Here is an 18,604-nt window from a genome sequence, read left to right as displayed (position 1 = left end):
AGCTGTTTTTGTGTAGGCATTGTTGAATAATAATTGTTAGTCAATATTGGATTCAAGCTAGATTAAATTAAGATTAGCTAGATGATAAAAACGGAACAAGAGTTAAAGATGTTGGAAGGGTTGGGGAAAGTTAAAAACATTATGCATTAGTATAGGAATTTAGGTTAGTGTAATCTTAAGCTTATGACAAATAAATCACTTTACAATTAATTTGAGGTACTGTCTTTGGACCAGAAAAATGTTTTTATTTTTAATTTCAAAATACTAAAAGCTTTTGGTATTTATCGGGTTTGAAGACGTTTTAATTTTTTTCGGGTTCTGGTTTTGAAGACGTTTTAAACTTGTTCACCGAGTTTCGTTATCGTTTTAATTTCCTGCTTATGAGTCAAAACACGAAAACCATTACCCAAATCGCGCAAACTGGACACAAATTTCATAATTCATAGCTTCGGGTTTGAGATAAAAAATTTGTTAAAAAAAATACTAAAAAACCGATTTGGTCAAATCCAAGTGAAACCAGCGACGGCCGCTTGAGAGCGAATCGGTTGCTGTGCCGGACGCTGAGTGAGATTAGACGTCCAAGTTACAAAGGCCTATCGCCCATGTTGCCGGCAACCGAGGCATAGTGTTGCCCACAAACGTCACGAAAACTCCGTGTTCCGCGTGGCGTGAAAAGTAATGTTGCGCCGCGCTAATGTTACAGTAAAATAGTGCAGGGTATCACCGCTATTGTGGCTGCCATGCCGCGGCTTAGACTGCTCCATTGGCGGTAAGTTCCATCAATTTTCCAATTAAATTTCCAAAAAAAAATAACCATAATAAAAAATATATAATAAATACAAAACAAAATATACTTAGGTGTACAACGTCCGATCGACCGGATCTTGAACGTTTAACTTGCGACCAAAAAAAAAATATACATATAATTTATTCATTTTATGTGTTATTTAAAATATGCTTAATAATTATGTGTATTTTTTTTTTTTAATACTTTAAGTACATTTTTTTTTTTCATTTTCTTCCAGGCTTTTCGCTTTGTTCGTCTGCTATTTTTCGTCGACGACCTCGGTAAGTGTTTTAGAATTAAATATTATTATTAAATACATATTTTTTTTGCCACTTAGATTTTATCCTCACCCTATCTAATTTATAACGCTTTTACATTACATTGGCACCTTCAATTGAAAATATATTATTTTTTAAAGAACCTTCTAATTTCGGTGTGACCACGCAATGTTTTTTTCCTCCACAACGCTAGGTTTGCTAAGCACAGAATTTGTATAGTGAAATTCCACCCCTTTGCCATCCCTTTGAAGTTAAATTAAATTTAGTAATGACAATTCATATTACTGCTTTTGGATTTTTTTCCCTAACTTTTTGGCGCTAGGGAGTAGCTTAGAAGAAACCAGAGAGCTATTCGAGAAACCGAAAAAGATAAAAATGTATTTTACTTTAAAATAGATTATAATATCTATTTTATCTATGTTATAGATATAATTATCTTTGCCTTCCGTGTATAGTACTAAAAGTATGTGTATAAATAAATAGGCGTTTTTCGCATCTCTACTGAAATTATTAGTAGTATATAATCTAACAAGCCTTTGCTCCGCCTATTAAACCGGTCGGAGCCAGAATGAGTGAAAACGGTGTGTTATTCGACCCGGCGATAAACCTACCGAATATTATGAATGAAGGTGTATTTAGTAGGACACACCGTGAACGTGTTATGATATTTGTACTGTACATAACGATCTAGCAGGAAAGACAGCCAAGGGGTCAAAAGGCCAAACATACAATTTATTTATCATATGAAAATGGAAAAACGCCTAGCCTAGTGTGTTGCATACATGTTATACCTCACACGATCTGATTTTTTATTTTTTTAAAAATTTGGTGATTTCGTTCCTATTCGGCTTTTTGGGTTTACCTCTGGTCCGCTTAAACTCTAACGTCATATTTTTGTTTTACCTACTTTTTAAAATGTAGATGCACTTTGGAGAGACAAACTAGTACCTATAATATAGGTATTATTGGTAAAAGCATTCACTATTATGCTCATAAAAATGGATTTCATTTGTTTTTACAATGTCAATGGACGCGCCGTAATTATTATAAAAATAATCAATGAGCCGATATCTCTTTCGATGATTTTCTATAATGTAATAAATATGTAAATCGTAGTAGTTACAAAAGTTCACAGCACATCATAATGTATGCACGCTATATGTTGGAAATGAGATAAAGCTTCCTACCCACGTGGCAATGACCAAAACGGATGTAAATGATCGCCACCGCTCGCCTGTTAAAATACTGTGCCATTTTCGAACCAAGTTTTTATGATAAAAAAATTATAATTATAATAACCAATCGAATGTTTAACGTGGCCAAGTGCATTGGCCCTCAATAACACAATAATGTTCTTCTTTATTAACACCTTAAGTACTTACTCCAACTAACTGGTTCTTCACAAATTTACTTGAACTGTTTTTTAATCATACGTGACTCTATTCTAATGTAAAAGTATATTTTGACAGTTAATAAATGAAAAATAAAAATGCTGAAAATCAATCAAACACAAGTGTACAAAAATTTTAATTTTGTTCAATAACGCAACCTATCGTCTTCGTACTTATCATCTTTTAAGCGCTTATCTTTAAGCAAATTACCTAGAACAATTATAAAATCATTAAAATAGGTTTTTCTTAACGAGATTTTTATATTTTCAATCCGATTACCTTTCAATAATGATTTATTACATACAATTAATATTATTCGAACAAATCGCCAAACCGACACTACCATATCAATACTATTTAGTCTTTACTTATTTATTATTTTTATATAAAACATTCTGGACTATATACACTAGACAGAGGAATCATTTTATCGTGAACCACTCAATATCTCGGTGGTTTAATTAATAATTTTTTTTTGTAGTATTTTTATATAATGTGATCTCAATATTCCACAAATTTTTGTGTTCCTACCCCCTCCGAAACTAATTATTCTTATGCCAACTTTTAAAGACTTAAATGGTAACTCATACATTTCATTAACTTGAAAATAATGTACTAAACATTTTGACTAGTTGATAACGAGTTTTGAACAAATATTTTTAAAGTAATAAGAGTTTAAATGTTAGGATGGAACGGGGAGTGCACACAGATAAAAATAACACTTCACTCCACCTTTCCTTCTACCCTAAACATTTTTACCTTCAAAAATGGTTATCCAAAACTGGTTATCGACCAATCAAATTTTTTTGTTCATTACTCTCAATTTAAAAAGTTAATGAAAGTTTGCGTTACTATTTAAGTTCCAAAAGTTGCTAATACAGAAACTAAGTTGGAAGGGGGGTAAAAACAAAAAAATTGTGAAGAATTGAGATTACATTGTACAAAAACACTATGAAAAGAAAAAGTTAAATTCTTAATTACACCCTATGAAATATTGAGTGGTTCACGATAAAATAATCACTCTGTATGTATCACATAGTTCAATTACACAATTCCAAAATACTCATCTTAACCTAAAAGAAAGGTTTTTTACTCAACAAATATCTTACAGCATTAGGGTTATTACCTCCTAAAGTGAAAATCAGATTTGTTTTATAATTTTGTTTTTATTTGAAAGCATATGGCTTCCAACAGAGGACAATTAGCGAGACTTTGAGAATTTTTTTATTCGGTTTTAAAGCAAATTGAAACGTAAATTATTTTCCTCATTTTTACAATTATAGTCCATAAAATCAGTGATTTACTAAGAATTATGTAGAGTAACGCGTTGGAAATATACGCATTGTTTTTTTACGCCTATGTATCTTTTGGCACTTAAGAATAACACCAATATTTTGATAGATTCCATTGTAACTGAAAAGAAAAGCAATATATATATAAATATTCATACACTCTTTTTTTTAATTAAAATTTCCACTGTATGTTGAATAAACGTCAATGTACTGATATTAGTGTTTGCAGCCTGTGTGGCTCAAAATTGTTCTTGATTATTATCTCTTAAGGCTATTTATTACTTTCTTCGTTGTCTAGCAATGGGCTCCAAATGTGTATGATACAAACCAAACTAACGTATACGACCCGTATTCAGAACAGGATGTTAAAAGATTTAACAGCGAAAACCGGTACGGTGTTTCCAATCAAAGAGGAAATTCGTCCAACTGCATACCAAAATGTTTTGCGGAAAAAGGAAGCAGAGTACGTTAAATAAACGATCATAATATAGTTTTATTGAAACGGCTCCTTGACTGAATTCGCATTTAATGTTCTAGGGACCTCCAGGTACACCCGGATTACCGGGCCCTCCAGGAATGTTGGGATTCCAAGGAATCGAAGGACTTCCAGGTAATACAATTAAATGCAGTAACGGTCTAATTTCTGGATGTTCAATGTTCTTGATTTAATTTTTCAGGTCCTATGGGAGACAAGGGAGACATCGGTCCTTTAGGGCCACGTGGTCCTAAGGGAGATAGAGTAAGTAGTATGACTATACTAAAGTCTACAGGACTTCATAAACGAAAAATAATATTTAAATAAACAATATTTTATTTAAAGTTCTGGTTTTGATTTTCAGGGCAAAATGGGCATGCCAGGATTCCCAGGTGAATAAAAAAACTATACAAAATATAGAGAAGACGTTATTTAATTATATTTGTATCATTATTTCTACTAAAAACTTTTCGGTTTCAATGTAAACGTGATTAATGAGACTCAATATAATTTTTAGGTATCAATGGTATACCGGGACAAATAGGACCAGCAGGATTGCCAGGTATTCCAGGTCTAGACGGTTGTAACGGAACTGATGTAATTATACTACACAACTCTTTATCTTTTACGACCAGGGATAGACAAAGTACAATATTTTTCAAAAATTAAACACTAAATACCTGTTTTTCAAATAATGTCCATCCCTGTGTTACCGTCTCGATCGATTTCATATAACTACTAACTTTGTTCTAGCTGTGTACTCATTTTCATCAAACAATTATTTTACATTTTAACAGGGTAAACCAGGTCTTCCCGGATTAGAAGGCCCACCGGGCCCCCGCGGGTATTCCGGTATCCCGGGAGAAAAAGGTTAGTATGCATAAATGTAAAGAGATATAGACCCAAAGACTAATGTTGAACTGCCAATAACCTTCAACACTTTGTTTTGTACAGGTCTCAAAGGAGAACCCGCTCATACATCTATAAACAACAAAGGACAAAAGGGAGAACCCGGTTTGGATGGTATTCAAGGTATAAACCTGATTATGTTTTTTTTTTAAATCGAAATGATATTAAAATAAGAATACAGAATAACTATTAAATTAAACTAATTTTTTTTTAAAACTATAACTTTATTATAACAGCCAATTTTTGATTTAGAAAAATATTTTATCTTGGTTTAGTAGGGTATAATTTAATATGAAAAAGATAGCAATACAATTAATACTGAAAAATACAAAGTCATTTTTTAGTTGAAAATCGTTTTTTAATAAGGAAATTGTGTTTTTTTACTTCATTCCAGGTATACCCGGAAGTCCCGGTAGCCCAGGGCCAATAGGACCGCTAGGACCACAAGGTGATGTGGGATTGAAGGTATCAGATTTTGCATTTGTGCATTTAGTTAAAACATTAAATTAAAAAAAAAAAATGTATTGTTTACAGGGAAATAGAGGTTTTGTTGGACCAAAAGGAGAGAAAGGTGTGTATTATTTTTGGACGAGTCATTTAAATAATATAAACATATAACATATAATTTGATGCAACTTTAATCAGAAATCATTGCTTGTTAATTTGAATCATTTCAACACTATTCAGTGAATAATTTAGTAACTAAATGAAAATTAATATACATTTATTATCGAGTTTTTTTTAACGAAAAAGTTTTCAAAAATAAAACCTATTTAATATTTCTTAATTTTAAGTACATATATAATAGTTTTATCATTTACACAATTTCTAAAGAATAGAAAGTGTATTCTTTCTCTGACATTTTTAGGAAACATGGGAATTGCTTACGAAGGCCAAAAAGGAGATAAAGGTTTTAAGGGAGAACGTGGTCCCCCTGGACCTCCCGTGTCATATTTTGATCCAGCTAACGGTACAGTAGTCGGACCCAAAGGCGAACCCGGCGAAAAAGGCTATTCGGTAAGTTTCATGATAAATTAACTTGCTTTAGTTAGCAACATTATAGTATCGCCATCAAATCACATCACACAACGTGTTGTTTCGTTTATAGGGCGAACCTGGACCACCTGGTCTTAAAGGAGAACCGGGACTGATCGGTGACCCAGGAATACCAGGTAAAAATTTAATTCAAAAGAAAAAAATGTTATACTTAAACTTGTATATACTCATAAACTTATGTTACAATCAGGGGACGTTGGAGTTAAAGGAGAAAAGGGGTTGCAAGGACCACCCGGTATAAGGGTAAGCTTGATTTTGTAATATATATGCTTAGTGTATGCTGTATGAATTTTTATCTATGAACTCTTAAAAACTTTAACTGAGTCGTGGTATTTTGTTTTAGGGTCGAGATGGATATCCAGGACCACCTGGACCGGTTGGTTTGAAAGGTAATAAGGCCCTAAAGAAACTGTAAATAATTTAAAAATAACGACGAATTTCAAAACATCATGTTTAATATAATATAGGTGACAGAGGAAGTGAAGGATTGCCCGGATTACCAGGTCGGTCTGGACTTAAAGGAGAACCAGGTGAGTAACTATGAAAACACTTTCAATAAAATGTTCTTCTTGTGTTTAACAATTTTTTTTATCCAAGAAATCTAATTTATTTTTAAGGGAGAGACGGCCCAGCAGGAGCAATTGGACTGCGAGGTCCTCCGGGACCCCCGGGAGTAAGTTGAAATTTTATTACATATTTTTTGGCATTAAACTAAATGTTTAACCGGTAAAAACTAAAACGCATGTTTAATGTTTAGGGCGGAAAAGGTAGACCAGGTCCGCCAGGCCCTCAAGGACCGCGAGGTTATCCTGGACAACCTGGTAACTATAATACTGTTTCTACAGTAATTTAATAAAAGCTTTTTCACAATAATACTTGGAATACATTGATTTAAAATTAAATGAAATTTGGTTGGAATCTGATTTTTAAAAATAGTACCAAAAAGAGAGCATCACAGCTTACCAAAACGATCATATATAGTAATATTAATTTGCTCATACGATAAAAAATAATTTCAGTAATGAAAATCGAATTCCAACAAAACATTGTAGAACATATTATCACTTTTCCAATGGTATATTCCTTATGTGTCTATGTTGATTCGAAGACTTGGTAACATTTAAAATCCAAACGAATTATTTTTGAAATAAAAAAATACGTATACGACGTCTTCTTAAACTTAAAATGATGTGCTAAGTACCTATTTTTATTTGTTTAGGCCCTAAAGGTTTAGATGGCATTGATGGCACTCAAGGTCCTCCGGGACCTATTGGTTACCCAGGAGGTCAAGGTTTGTAAAAACAAAATTACTTATATTTTCAATCTGTGGCTTATAAATTAATGGACTATTCGTGTCGTTTAGGAATACCTGGATCGCCAGGTCCTGAAGGACTGGCTGGCGATAAAGGAGCAAAAGGAGAACCTGGTCTAACAGGTACGTACAATCACTTTTGAGACTTAAAAGAGGGAGGGAGGTGGTAGGTAGTTCGACTGGCATAGATTTAAAACTCAAAAAATCAATTGATTTACTGTTGCAGGTTTCCCCGGAGAACCCGGTCCAAGAGGTAATTTTTATGGCTACTATTTTAAGTTGATTAATTATTGCATATTATAACTTTTAAGTTATAATGGGCAGTAATTTTCTAAAGTTGTTTTCTTTTATGTATGAACTAATACAAACAAAATTAACAACAATAATAATGTTTCGGAATAGGTTACAATGGCGTACAGGGACCACCAGGACCACGCGGTTTTGCAGGGGAGAAGGGATCTTCGATTATAGTAAATAATTATAATGTTTAATTGCTTATATTATTACACAAAAAAAGATCAGTAAAATAACGCTTGGTACAAATATCAAAGGCTTTGGTATTTAATTGTTTACCTATATGTTTATTTAGGGACCTAAAGGATTAGATGGTCGTGACGGCAAAGACGGTGAAAGGGGAGATAAGGGCGAACGTGGTTATCAAGGTGAACGTGGATCTCCAGGTATGGCATTTTTTTGGACACACAAGAGTTTCCAGTGTCGATAGAAAAAGTCAAACAAATTACATAAATCGTGTTTAGGTGATTCCCCTACTGGTATTGTTGGACCACAGGGCGTCATGGGACCTCCAGGAGAAAAAGGAGCAGACGGTAGACACGGAATACCCGGTATCCCAGGTAAGAAGAATATGGTTAAAATTATTTCTGTTATATACTGCATAACATTGTCCTTACAATGAATTAAACAGATTAAAATTTAAATTAAAACGGGTTTACCATATCGATATTGTAAACATTAATTTTGTTCAATAGGTCGAGACGGTCCCAAAGGTGACATTGGCGGCCGTTGCTTGGGCTGTCGTCCAGGAGACAAAGGAGGCAAAGGAGAACCCGGCTTGTATGGAAATCCAGGAATAATGGTAAAAAAATGATAACCTATACATAATTTACCCTTCTTTATTGTTTTTCTGTTAACAATTTAATTTATAATATAATGCGTGTAAGCTTAATACTTGCATACAAATTAAAAATAAATTACAATACTATATGTTATCGTCAGTTGATATGTACATTTTTTTAAACTTAAATCTCTTCATAGGGACCTCGAGGACAACCTGGCGAAAGAGGATTCCCGGGCGAACCCGGTGCTGATGGATTAATTGGACCTCCAGGTCAAATTGGTGCACCTGTAAGTGTATATATGTATTTACAATTTCCTCGTAATTATAAAAAAAAATGTTAATATATATTTTTTTTATTCTATTAAAGGGCTCCGATGGTATTAACGGGGAACCCGGAGTGCCTGGTGACAAAGGGGAGCCTGCTTTAGTGCCGGAGAACATAGTACTAGACAGGAAAGGAGAAGCTGGACCGAGAGGAGATCCAGGAAGGTAAATATAGGCAATGATTAAAATATAAATAACTTAATATTCTGTATAGTACCTACCTTAAGCGATCTCCAATTTTTCAAATTAATTTTAAACATACGTGAAATATGAAAATTGAATTTATTTACGAAAGTTCAGACATTCAGAAAAGTTGTTTTAACTGCATTACAATGAGATATCTAACGGCTGTTGTCGATTTATAACGTTGTTTTTGTTTAAATCAAATTACAGAGAAGGACTACCAGGTCCACTTGGGCTTCAAGGACCTACAGGACCACAAGGCATAGAAGGAACACCTGGTCAACCTGGTGAGAAAGTAAGTTAACGCTGGGTTGTATGTTGACATTTTGTTCAAATTTACCTACTCTGTGAATTAATTAATTTTGTTTTACATTTACTTAGGGTGATGCCGGATTCCCAGGTTCCGAAGGAATTCCAGGTAAATATCTAAAAATACAATATAAACTAAGTAAATACAATTGTCCTATAACTAGCCGTTGATTTATATCCACAGGTCAACCGGGACATCCAGGGACAAAGGGCGAAAAGGGTATTAGTATCAAGGGACACCAAGGATATCCTGGAATACCGGGGTAATAACTCTTTTCATTTAGAAAATAATAATAGCCAAGTCAATTTCCAATAATTATAACGATTTCATAATTTATACCCAATGATTACAGAGCGGATGGATTAAAAGGAGATCCTGGGCGTATTGGATCTAAAGGAGAACCAGGTGAGTAAATATAAGTTTATTGCATACATTTTTGTATTTATTTTATTACCTTATCATGAGTTGATAGGCGCAAATATAAATGTAATAAAATTGTATTCACTTGATTTTTAAGGTCACTGTGAAGTTATGGATCTTATCAAGGGTGTCAAGGGTGAACCTGGAAACCAAGGACAGAAAGGTGAACCCGGTCCGCCTGGAACTGACGGTTAGTAGTTAATCGAATTATATTTAATTTACAGCATTTTTCAATACTGAAACATTAATACTAATTGAATTTCTTTTTAAAAGGCGAACCCGGAGACAAAGGATTTACCGGACCATCTGTGAGTAGACAGAAACCTAATATTTTTTAACAATTACAAATTATTACAAAATGCAATTAAAAATATTAATTTTTTATTATTATTATAGGGACCAACAGGAACGCCTGGTCCTAGAGGCATTCCAGGTATTAATTAATTTGTAAAAAATAATACAATTTTAGACACCCGTGTTTCTAGTAGTGTTCATGATTTGTGTGTATTTGTTCAGGACCTGTCGGACCCAGAGGACTCCCTGGACCCCGAGGAGAAAAGGGAAATACCGGATCAATGGGTTTGTACTCGATACAAACATGTATAACAACATATATATTTTAATTAAATTCCTAAAAGTTGAATAAATGATAACAGGTTTCCCTGGTGAAGCCGGACGAGACGGAGAACGAGGATTCCCCGGAATGCCAGCGCCTAAAGGTTCGTTTAAAATTTTTTATTGAAAAAAAAATCAAATCAATAGTATATTGGTTTCTACATGAACTTAATATGCATTTAATAATAATATGTTTTAACTTTTTAGGTGTCAAAGGAGAACCAGGAATACCGGTCTTGGGACCAAAAGGATCGATCGGTCCCTCGGGAGAAAAGGGAGAAAAAGGTACGTATTTTAAATGCAATGCTATAATTTTAATTCAAACATGATATCCAATGCAATTATATTTTTAAATATTTCATTTACACTAGTTGCCTATTTCTACAAATACTTATTTTATTTTAGGACTTCAAGGCCCGTTCGGAAGACCTGGCGTGTCTGGAGAACCAGGTAAGTAATTTGATTAACCCATTCAACCAAACTTTCAGTAGATACATAAGTTTATCTTCTATTGAGTTTGATTTTATCTTGGGTTTTCTAACCCAAAAATTATGTATATGTAAATTTGTTCTTGATATTCATTTCCTTATGATAAAAAACTACATACAAATATAATTAAATAGAGTCGATTAAATACAAATTGTTTAACCAATAATTTTCTTTTTATATTTAGGTTTACCTGGTTTGCCAGGAGTGAAGGGAGATCAAGGTATAGTAATGATGGTTTTTATCTTAGGAATTTATTTTAAAATAGCAATCTACATTTTTTAGGTGAACCCGGTTTAGAAGGCTTAACAGGTCAACTAGGACCGAAAGGAGAACCCGGTAAGTATTGGAAGCTTTAAACGCCAAATCGTTAACGTTTTGTTTAAACAAAACATTTATTAATTAATAATCAATTATATTAGGACCGATCGGACCAATTGGTCCAAAAGGATTTGACGGTCAACCCGGAGCTGATGGCCAAAAAGGTTATTATTAGCACTTTTTTTTATAAACTCATCTTTGGAGAAAAAAAAACTAATAATCATATTATTTAGGTGAACCCGGATTGACCGGTGAGCCAGGAAGACCAGGATTACAAGGGTTCCCAGGACCTAAAGGTAAAGTAGCCTTAAATTTAAAATAATCTAAATTATACAACAAACCTATTTTTCTTCATTAGGCGATACCGGTTTGCCGGGTCCCGAAGGTCCAAAAGGATTCCCTGGATACAGAGGCTTCGCTGGTAATATACAAATATATTTAACACATGAAATATTTTAGTTGTTTTAAAAAAATGTAATCTGTAATCTTCCTTTATTTTAAGGTTTACCTGGAGCACCCGGAATGGATGGAATACCCGGTAAAAAAAAACATTTTTCATAAATTGATAAAGATATTGGCTAACGTCGTTAGAACATTAACACACAATTAATTTACTGTTTTATTTCAACAGTCTTTACTCGATGGATTTTATTAATATCATGTTTTCGCATTTAGGACAAAAGGGAGACAAAGGTGATTCCGGACTACCAGGCCTTCCTGGAATTTCAGGAAATGAAGGCCTACCCGGGTTAACAGGAGAACGAGGTATGATTTAAAAATCAAAAATATAAGTTTAAGAACTAATTAACATAATCTTTGTTTTTTTTTATATTTACAGGTGATAAGGGTGACGTTGGTTTCCCAGGACCACCAGGGGCATTCGGAATACGTGGACCAACAGGACCCAAAGGAGATCGAGGTCCTATTGGATTCCAGGTACGAAGATATTTCTAATTTGTCATAAAATGTATCGTTTTAATTTGAATTACAAAATGATTATTTAAAAGGGAGTTAAAGGAGAGCCTGGTCCAGTATCCGAAAAAGGACAAAAGGGAGAACCAGGTGAATCTGGTCTCAGAGGCCCACAAGGCCTACCAGGACTCGATGGTAAGTTGTAATAGACAACGATTGAGATATTAAGAAAATCACATGTTTAAAATATTTGTTTAAATTGTATCGGACACTCATAAAAAAATGTACGTATAGGTATATCTGGCGAAAAGGGAGATATGGGATTCCCTGGTATTGGCTTGCAAGGATGGCCAGGACCAAAGGTAAATATGATTGTAATGAGGAGAGACAAGACAACATTCTAATCACTTAACGTGTGTTTAAAATGCATATAAAAATAGTAATAATAAAGTGTACACTGTACAGGCCTAATTATCATTATCTCTGTTAAAAGCAAATAATATATATTTTCAAACACTTAAATACAATAAATATTATTATTAAAATAAAATCGCTAATGTTACTCTGTAAACAATTTAGGGAGATGCCGGTACACCTGGTTTTAATGGACAACCTGGAGTTGATGGAGATAAAGGAGTGCCAGGAGTACCTGGTGTACAAGGAATGAAAGGAGATATTGTAAGTAGAATCGAATTTCTTAATGATAGAACAGTATAATAATTTTTTTCCCGAACTAATTTTAGTTAGTTCATGATTCATTTGTATTTTGCTGGTATTAAAATTCTTACCATGTTTTAGGGTCCTCGAGGTTTACCGGGAATACCGGGACCACCAGGAATGGACGGGTTGAATGGTTTAGAAGGCAGTCCAGGGTATAGTTACATATATAAATACTTTAAATTATATATTTTTTTAAACGCCTGTCTAAAGTCGGGATTTTTAAGTTCTAATTTTAAGAATGCAAAATAATAAATTAATGCTTTGGTTTATAGATATCCGGGAGTTCCAGGAATTAAAGGTGATAAAGGAGATGTTGGATACCCTGGCAGACCTGGATTGGACGGCATGAAAGGAGAAAGGGGTTTGCCTGGTAAGAAATGCAAACATATTTTAACTATTGATAGGGTATGTTATTTAATTCTGTGAATAAGATTAATAACGATTTATCTTTTAGGATTGACTGGACCTATTGGGTTACCAGGACCAATTGGAGATAAAGGTATTTAAACAAATATTTTTATTGTATGAAGCAAATAGTAATATTTATTCTGTATATTCTAACGATTTTTTGTTGTCATAAAACTAAATTTCAACGTAAACACTTTTAGGTGACCGAGGATTACCTGGACCAGCAGTTGACATTAAGGGTGATAAGGGAGAACCCGGTCCACCTGGCTTAGGTGGACTGCCCGGTTTGCCTGGACCACCCGGTTAGTGGAAAATAAATAAACAAATAATATTTTTAAACATCTATTAAATTATAAAGAAATAAGTTCAAACTAAATTTGTTTATACAATATATTTCATCGTTTTTGTATAGGTCTCGAAGGCTTCCCAGGTTTACAAGGAGATAAAGGGGACATGGGAATAGCGGGACCAAGAGGTTATGCTGGGCCTCCTGGACCAAAAGGCGATAAAGGTAATACTGTGAAGTCATACTAATTGAAGTACTTTCTATTTAAGTATACTCAACAGAAATATTCAATATTATACTGTTTTGTTGTAGGTGAAATCGGTTATCAAGGTCAACCTGGTTTGCCTGGATTTACTGTAAAGGGAGAAAAAGGATTACCGGGTAAAAGAAATAATACATAAATAAGTAGTAAATTAAGTAGCGATTGCAATATTTTAAAATCTGTATTATTAATTTTATTTTTTAGGATTATTGGGAAAACACGGTAGAGACGGCACACCTGGTTTACAAGGCGAAAAAGGTAATATTTTACATTTTTGAAACAATTTCCCCCTTAAATCTTTTAATAAATGATTACAAATAATATGTATTGATATATATAGGAGACAAAGGTCTACCAGGATTACCAGGATTGCCAGGAGCTGGCGGACCTGCAGGAGTATGTATATTCAAAAAGTTTATCACTCCTAATTTATTCCATATTTATTAATAATTTGACTTATTTCTAGTTACCAGGTCCACCAGGAGATATGGGACCTATTGGACCACCTGGTAAGTTTTACATTGTACTGCAATACTAACTATCCTCTTTTAATAATTAATTACAAGCTTATTCCCAAACAAATGTAAACTGAAAATGTATTAAAAGAACATAAAATTTAATTAAAATATTGAAATTAGTACTAATAATAATAATGATAATAATAGGTTTCATTGGACCACCTGGAGTGGACGGACTGCCAGGAGCACCAGGTTCGGATGGAATACCAGGATCTTTAGGTAAAATACTAAATAATAAATATATATTAAATATAATATAGCTACACTTATTAGGTGTGAGTTAAAAAATATATTCTTAAAACATTATTATAAAAATTACGTTAATGACATAATCTTGATTTTTAATCCTTGACAAAATAAAAATGTGTAACTTATAAACATAGAAAGTTTTATATTTGATTCGACCGTTTCAGGTCCTAAGGGAGAACCAGGACTTCCAGCTCCCTATGCCGAAAAGGGCGACAAGGGTGATTCAGGTCCACCAGGTAAATATATTACCTATTACAAATTACAATTGCATTCATGTCTAATGATGGAATGCACCACGAACGTTTATGTATTTAGTGGTTCATTGAATATAAATAAGTGGCCCACGTTTAATTGGTTAATTAAATTGTATTGAATCCATAAACTTATACATATATTGTAGAACCATACAAAAGACAGTATGTCAATAGGCTTCAGGGAGGAATTACATACTCTTTATTATGAATTTATACCTATAAGATTAATATTAATTTTTAAATAACTAGCCTAATCATTAACAGAATACAATTTCTGGAAAGATTTTGACCCCAAAAATCCTCCTTCATATATGACATTGACCCGACATATGCATATATTAAGCCTCATTATAGTACAGTGTATTCATAAGCCTTTACTTAATACAGGTTTACCCGGATATCCAGGCTCAAAGGGCGACAAAGGTGACAGAGGTTTCCCAGGTGTGTAAATTGTTTTTAATAATTTAAAAATTCAACTGTTTTATAATAAAGCAAACTAAACAAATATTTTTAATTCAGGTATACCTGGATTACCGGGCATTGAAGGTTTGCCAGGCGAAAAGGGATTGAGTGGCTTCCCAGGAAAGCCGGGTACGTTTTTATATATCAACATAGATGATCTATCATTTTTAATCTATTATACGAAATGTTTTAATTTTAATTTATGTGCTATTTCTAAGGTTCACCTGGATTCAGTGGACCCAAGGGAGACAAGGGCGAAGCCGGTTACTCCCCACCACCAGGCCCCAAAGGAGAGCGAGGATTACCTGGTAATCTAATGGTTTTTTTAAAATATATACATATATGTCTACACCGATTTAAAACAATTAACGTCGTTTAGTTGTAAGTTTCATAAGCTTTTCTTTATGATTAGGACCTCCGGGATGGCCAGGAGAAAAGGGAGACCGTGGTCTTGACGGACTACCAGGAGTGCGTGGAATTAAGGGAGAGAGAGGTAATGAAATTGGTTTTTAAAACGAGTACCTAATAGTTTTTAAACTCTACTTTAATTTTATCGACACAGGCATACCTGGCTTGGAGGGACCGGTCGGTCCACCAGGTCTAGACGGCGATAAAGGAGAACCAGGATTGGAGGGATTACCTGGCTTGCAAGTAAGGGACACGATAATAATTACTATAGGTAACCACCGCAGCTAAATGACTAACATTGTGATCGCACTTTGTATTTTTAGGGAGCACCTGGTCATTCAGGTAACGACGGCCTTCCCGGTAGAGCTTGCGAAACTCAACCGGATTACTCGACGGGTATACTGTTAGTGAAACACAGCCAGAGCTCCACGATACCCAAGTGCGAAGGCAACCACGTCAAATTGTGGGACGGTTACAGTTTGCTGTACATCGAAGGAAACGAGAAGTCGCACAACCAAGATTTAGGTACGTTAAACAGCCATTGGAACGCAAATTGATTATATATATATACCTTTATTTTATTCAATCGATAGCTATATTTCTTATGACTTCATAATATTTGCACCCTCAGGTTTTGCCGGTTCCTGTATTCGAAAGTTCTCCACTATGCCGTTCTTGTTCTGTGACTTTAACAACGTATGCAACTACGCCAGCAGGAATGACAAGTCCTATTGGCTCAGTACCAACGCACCGTTACCGATGATGCCGGTCGAAGAGTTCGAAATAAAGAATTACATTTCAAGGTTAGTACAATTTCGCCAACAATCGATAGTTCTCTAAAACAATAGGATTAATAGGAATATCGCTAATAAATTAATTCGTTTCAGATGTGTCGTGTGTGAAGCTCCTGCCAACGTGATTGCCGTGCACAGTCAAGCATTGACTGTGCCCGACTGTCCCAACGGATGGGAAGGACTATGGATAGGTTTCAGTTTCGTAATGGTCAGTATTGATAATTGTCTTCCTTAGACTTTTCGATATGTTCCCAAGAATGATTTTTACCAAACGCTACTGCTTGTAAGGAATAACATCATGCAGTATCTGCTGTCATGAATGAAAACCATAGATAAACGATAAATCAGATGAATCAATGCTTATCATCTATAACAATATGTATTATTTGTTCGACGAAGCTTTGCACAACATTAATGTTCGTCTTGTGTAATTTTTAGCACACTGCCGCCGGCGCTGAAGGGGGCGGTCAGTCCCTAGCTAGTCCTGGTTCGTGTCTGGAAGATTTCAGAGCAACGCCATTCATCGAGTGCAACGGAGCCCGTGGCACGTGTCATTACTTTGCCAATAAGTTGAGTTTCTGGTTGGCCACTATCGACCCCGATGAACAATTTACCAGTCCACAGAGACAAACGCTGAAGAAGGACATGACCCGCAGTCGCATTAGTAGATGCCAGGTGTGCATACGCAGGACATGATTCCGTACATTAGCGCCAACATAAATATAGAACAGTCATTTGATTTTTTTATGTATATTTTTATTAATTTTATTTTACTATTATTACTATTTTATTATTCAACATAGATTTTAGGCGCCTGAATCGATTTTGTATTATTTACAGGCAATTGTGTTCTTAACAATTATTTTTATTAATACATTTAAACGCATTGTGTTCTTATATTTTTTAATAAAACATAACTTAATTCGAAGTATTTTAAACGACCATATTAAATATTTTAGAAATATATATCGCGTTACGTTGTTGTTTTATTACTCTACACCTGCGACTGTACGTATCCAAAGACTTTAAACTATACGTAGAGCCATTACTATTCTTAGTGCTAGTTGATTTATTTTTATAAGTCCTTCAAACCAGTTAAAAGTTAGGTAATTACATTGACTGAGTGTAATAGCGAATTTAGGTAGGCGTTACTACTTAGTTGTTAATTTAAACGACTAGTAATAATAACTAGGAAGTTTGATTTATTATGTGTTCTGGGAACAACAATTAATATTCTTATGTTGTTGCTTAACTGCAACTAGTTTATCGTTTTGGCTGCAATAACACTAATAATTATGCATGTTAATTAGTCTGTGTCCAAGATTATCGGTCTTAGGTTATTGTTTGTGTGACTGGGCCAATGCATTTACACCGCCAGTATGAAGTGTAGTCGCATTAACTACTCACCTACAATATAAAAAATCGCTAACGATCTTAATAATCCAACCCTAATAGAAATTCAATATTCTTCTGAAATATCGGATGTTCTACTTTGTTTCCTTTTTCAAATTAGAGTATAAATACTTTAAATTTTGTTGTGCAAAAATACATGTCTAAAATAAATTATAAAATGGCTTTTAAACACACGAAACCTACGAAATAAATTAAAAGATTATATTTAGGAGTTTATGTACATTTCCTTTTATTTTGCTTTTATTCATCACATTCATCTTTACACAAATCGCTCTTGCCGTTTTAATATTTCTCAAACCATCTTGATCTTTTACTATTATAACTATATCATCTTGATAAACGACAAATTTTTTCATTTGTAGAACAAATAATATAATAGTGGATGTTTTTTTGTAAGGTTTAGTAAAATATTTAGTAAACACTCTTTATTTTATACAGCATCCATTATTTTTATTACATGTGTGAACAAATGATTTCTTCAATTAACTTCGTCTCTCTTTATAAAGAGATACTCATCCTATTTTTGCACCTTAACTCTAATTATATATCTAGACCTAAAAATAAAAAGTGCAATACACAATTTTTAATTTAAACGCGAAGACAAAAAATACTAAACATGTAATATACGTGTACACGCATACGTTGTACACCAGGGATTTAAAACATAAACGCTTTCACTTA

General features: G+C 33.9%; 1 protein-coding gene across 2 annotated transcripts; it reads left to right on the top strand.

Annotated features, from left to right (window-relative positions):
- Positions 1-613: 613 nt before the first annotated feature.
- LOC126836389 (collagen alpha-2(IV) chain) lies at positions 614-17,438 on the top strand. Of its 2 annotated transcripts, XM_050569730.1 has the most exons (69): positions 614-769; positions 1,026-1,068; positions 4,047-4,211; positions 4,286-4,358; positions 4,426-4,487; positions 4,588-4,615; positions 4,741-4,820; positions 5,021-5,093; positions 5,178-5,255; positions 5,527-5,597; positions 5,667-5,703; positions 6,001-6,149; positions 6,241-6,304; positions 6,379-6,431; positions 6,532-6,577; positions 6,656-6,718; positions 6,806-6,861; positions 6,946-7,009; positions 7,408-7,479; positions 7,552-7,623; positions 7,727-7,753; positions 7,903-7,970; positions 8,090-8,180; positions 8,259-8,354; positions 8,490-8,596; positions 8,776-8,865; positions 8,946-9,067; positions 9,296-9,380; positions 9,467-9,503; positions 9,579-9,657; positions 9,748-9,800; positions 9,913-10,005; positions 10,089-10,123; positions 10,212-10,248; positions 10,332-10,394; positions 10,472-10,534; positions 10,638-10,715; positions 10,836-10,880; positions 11,104-11,139; positions 11,202-11,255; positions 11,339-11,401; positions 11,471-11,533; positions 11,596-11,658; positions 11,740-11,775; positions 11,913-12,002; positions 12,076-12,173; positions 12,245-12,344; positions 12,444-12,511; positions 12,729-12,827; positions 12,948-13,021; positions 13,142-13,239; positions 13,324-13,368; positions 13,478-13,579; positions 13,690-13,788; positions 13,876-13,944; positions 14,030-14,083; positions 14,166-14,221; positions 14,292-14,334; positions 14,491-14,562; positions 14,757-14,828; positions 15,234-15,287; positions 15,366-15,437; positions 15,527-15,616; positions 15,721-15,801; positions 15,871-15,959; positions 16,040-16,241; positions 16,348-16,519; positions 16,604-16,718; positions 16,949-17,438. In XM_050569730.1, the coding sequence occupies exons 1-69, from the start codon at positions 741-743 to the stop codon at positions 17,204-17,206; spliced, it is 5,334 nt and encodes a 1,777-aa protein (XP_050425687.1). In that variant the 5' UTR covers positions 614-740; the 3' UTR covers positions 17,207-17,438. The 2 variants fall into 2 exon arrangements, with proteins under 2 accessions (XP_050425687.1, XP_050425688.1); XM_050569731.1 differs by lacking the exons at positions 9,913-10,005; positions 10,089-10,123; positions 10,212-10,248; ... (2 more) ...; positions 10,638-10,715; positions 10,836-10,880.
- The last annotated feature ends 1,166 nt before the right edge of the window (positions 17,439-18,604 follow it).

Source organism: Adelges cooleyi, unplaced genomic scaffold, assembly GCF_023614345.1.
Source record: "Adelges cooleyi isolate 19-005CV unplaced genomic scaffold, UGA_ACOO_1.1 ACOO_flye_CR_arks_rails_tigmint_CR_PRNA_247, whole genome shotgun sequence".
Lineage (NCBI taxonomy): Eukaryota > Metazoa > Arthropoda > Insecta > Hemiptera > Adelgidae > Adelges > Adelges cooleyi.
This window is presented reverse-complemented; position numbering and strand designations above follow the sequence as displayed.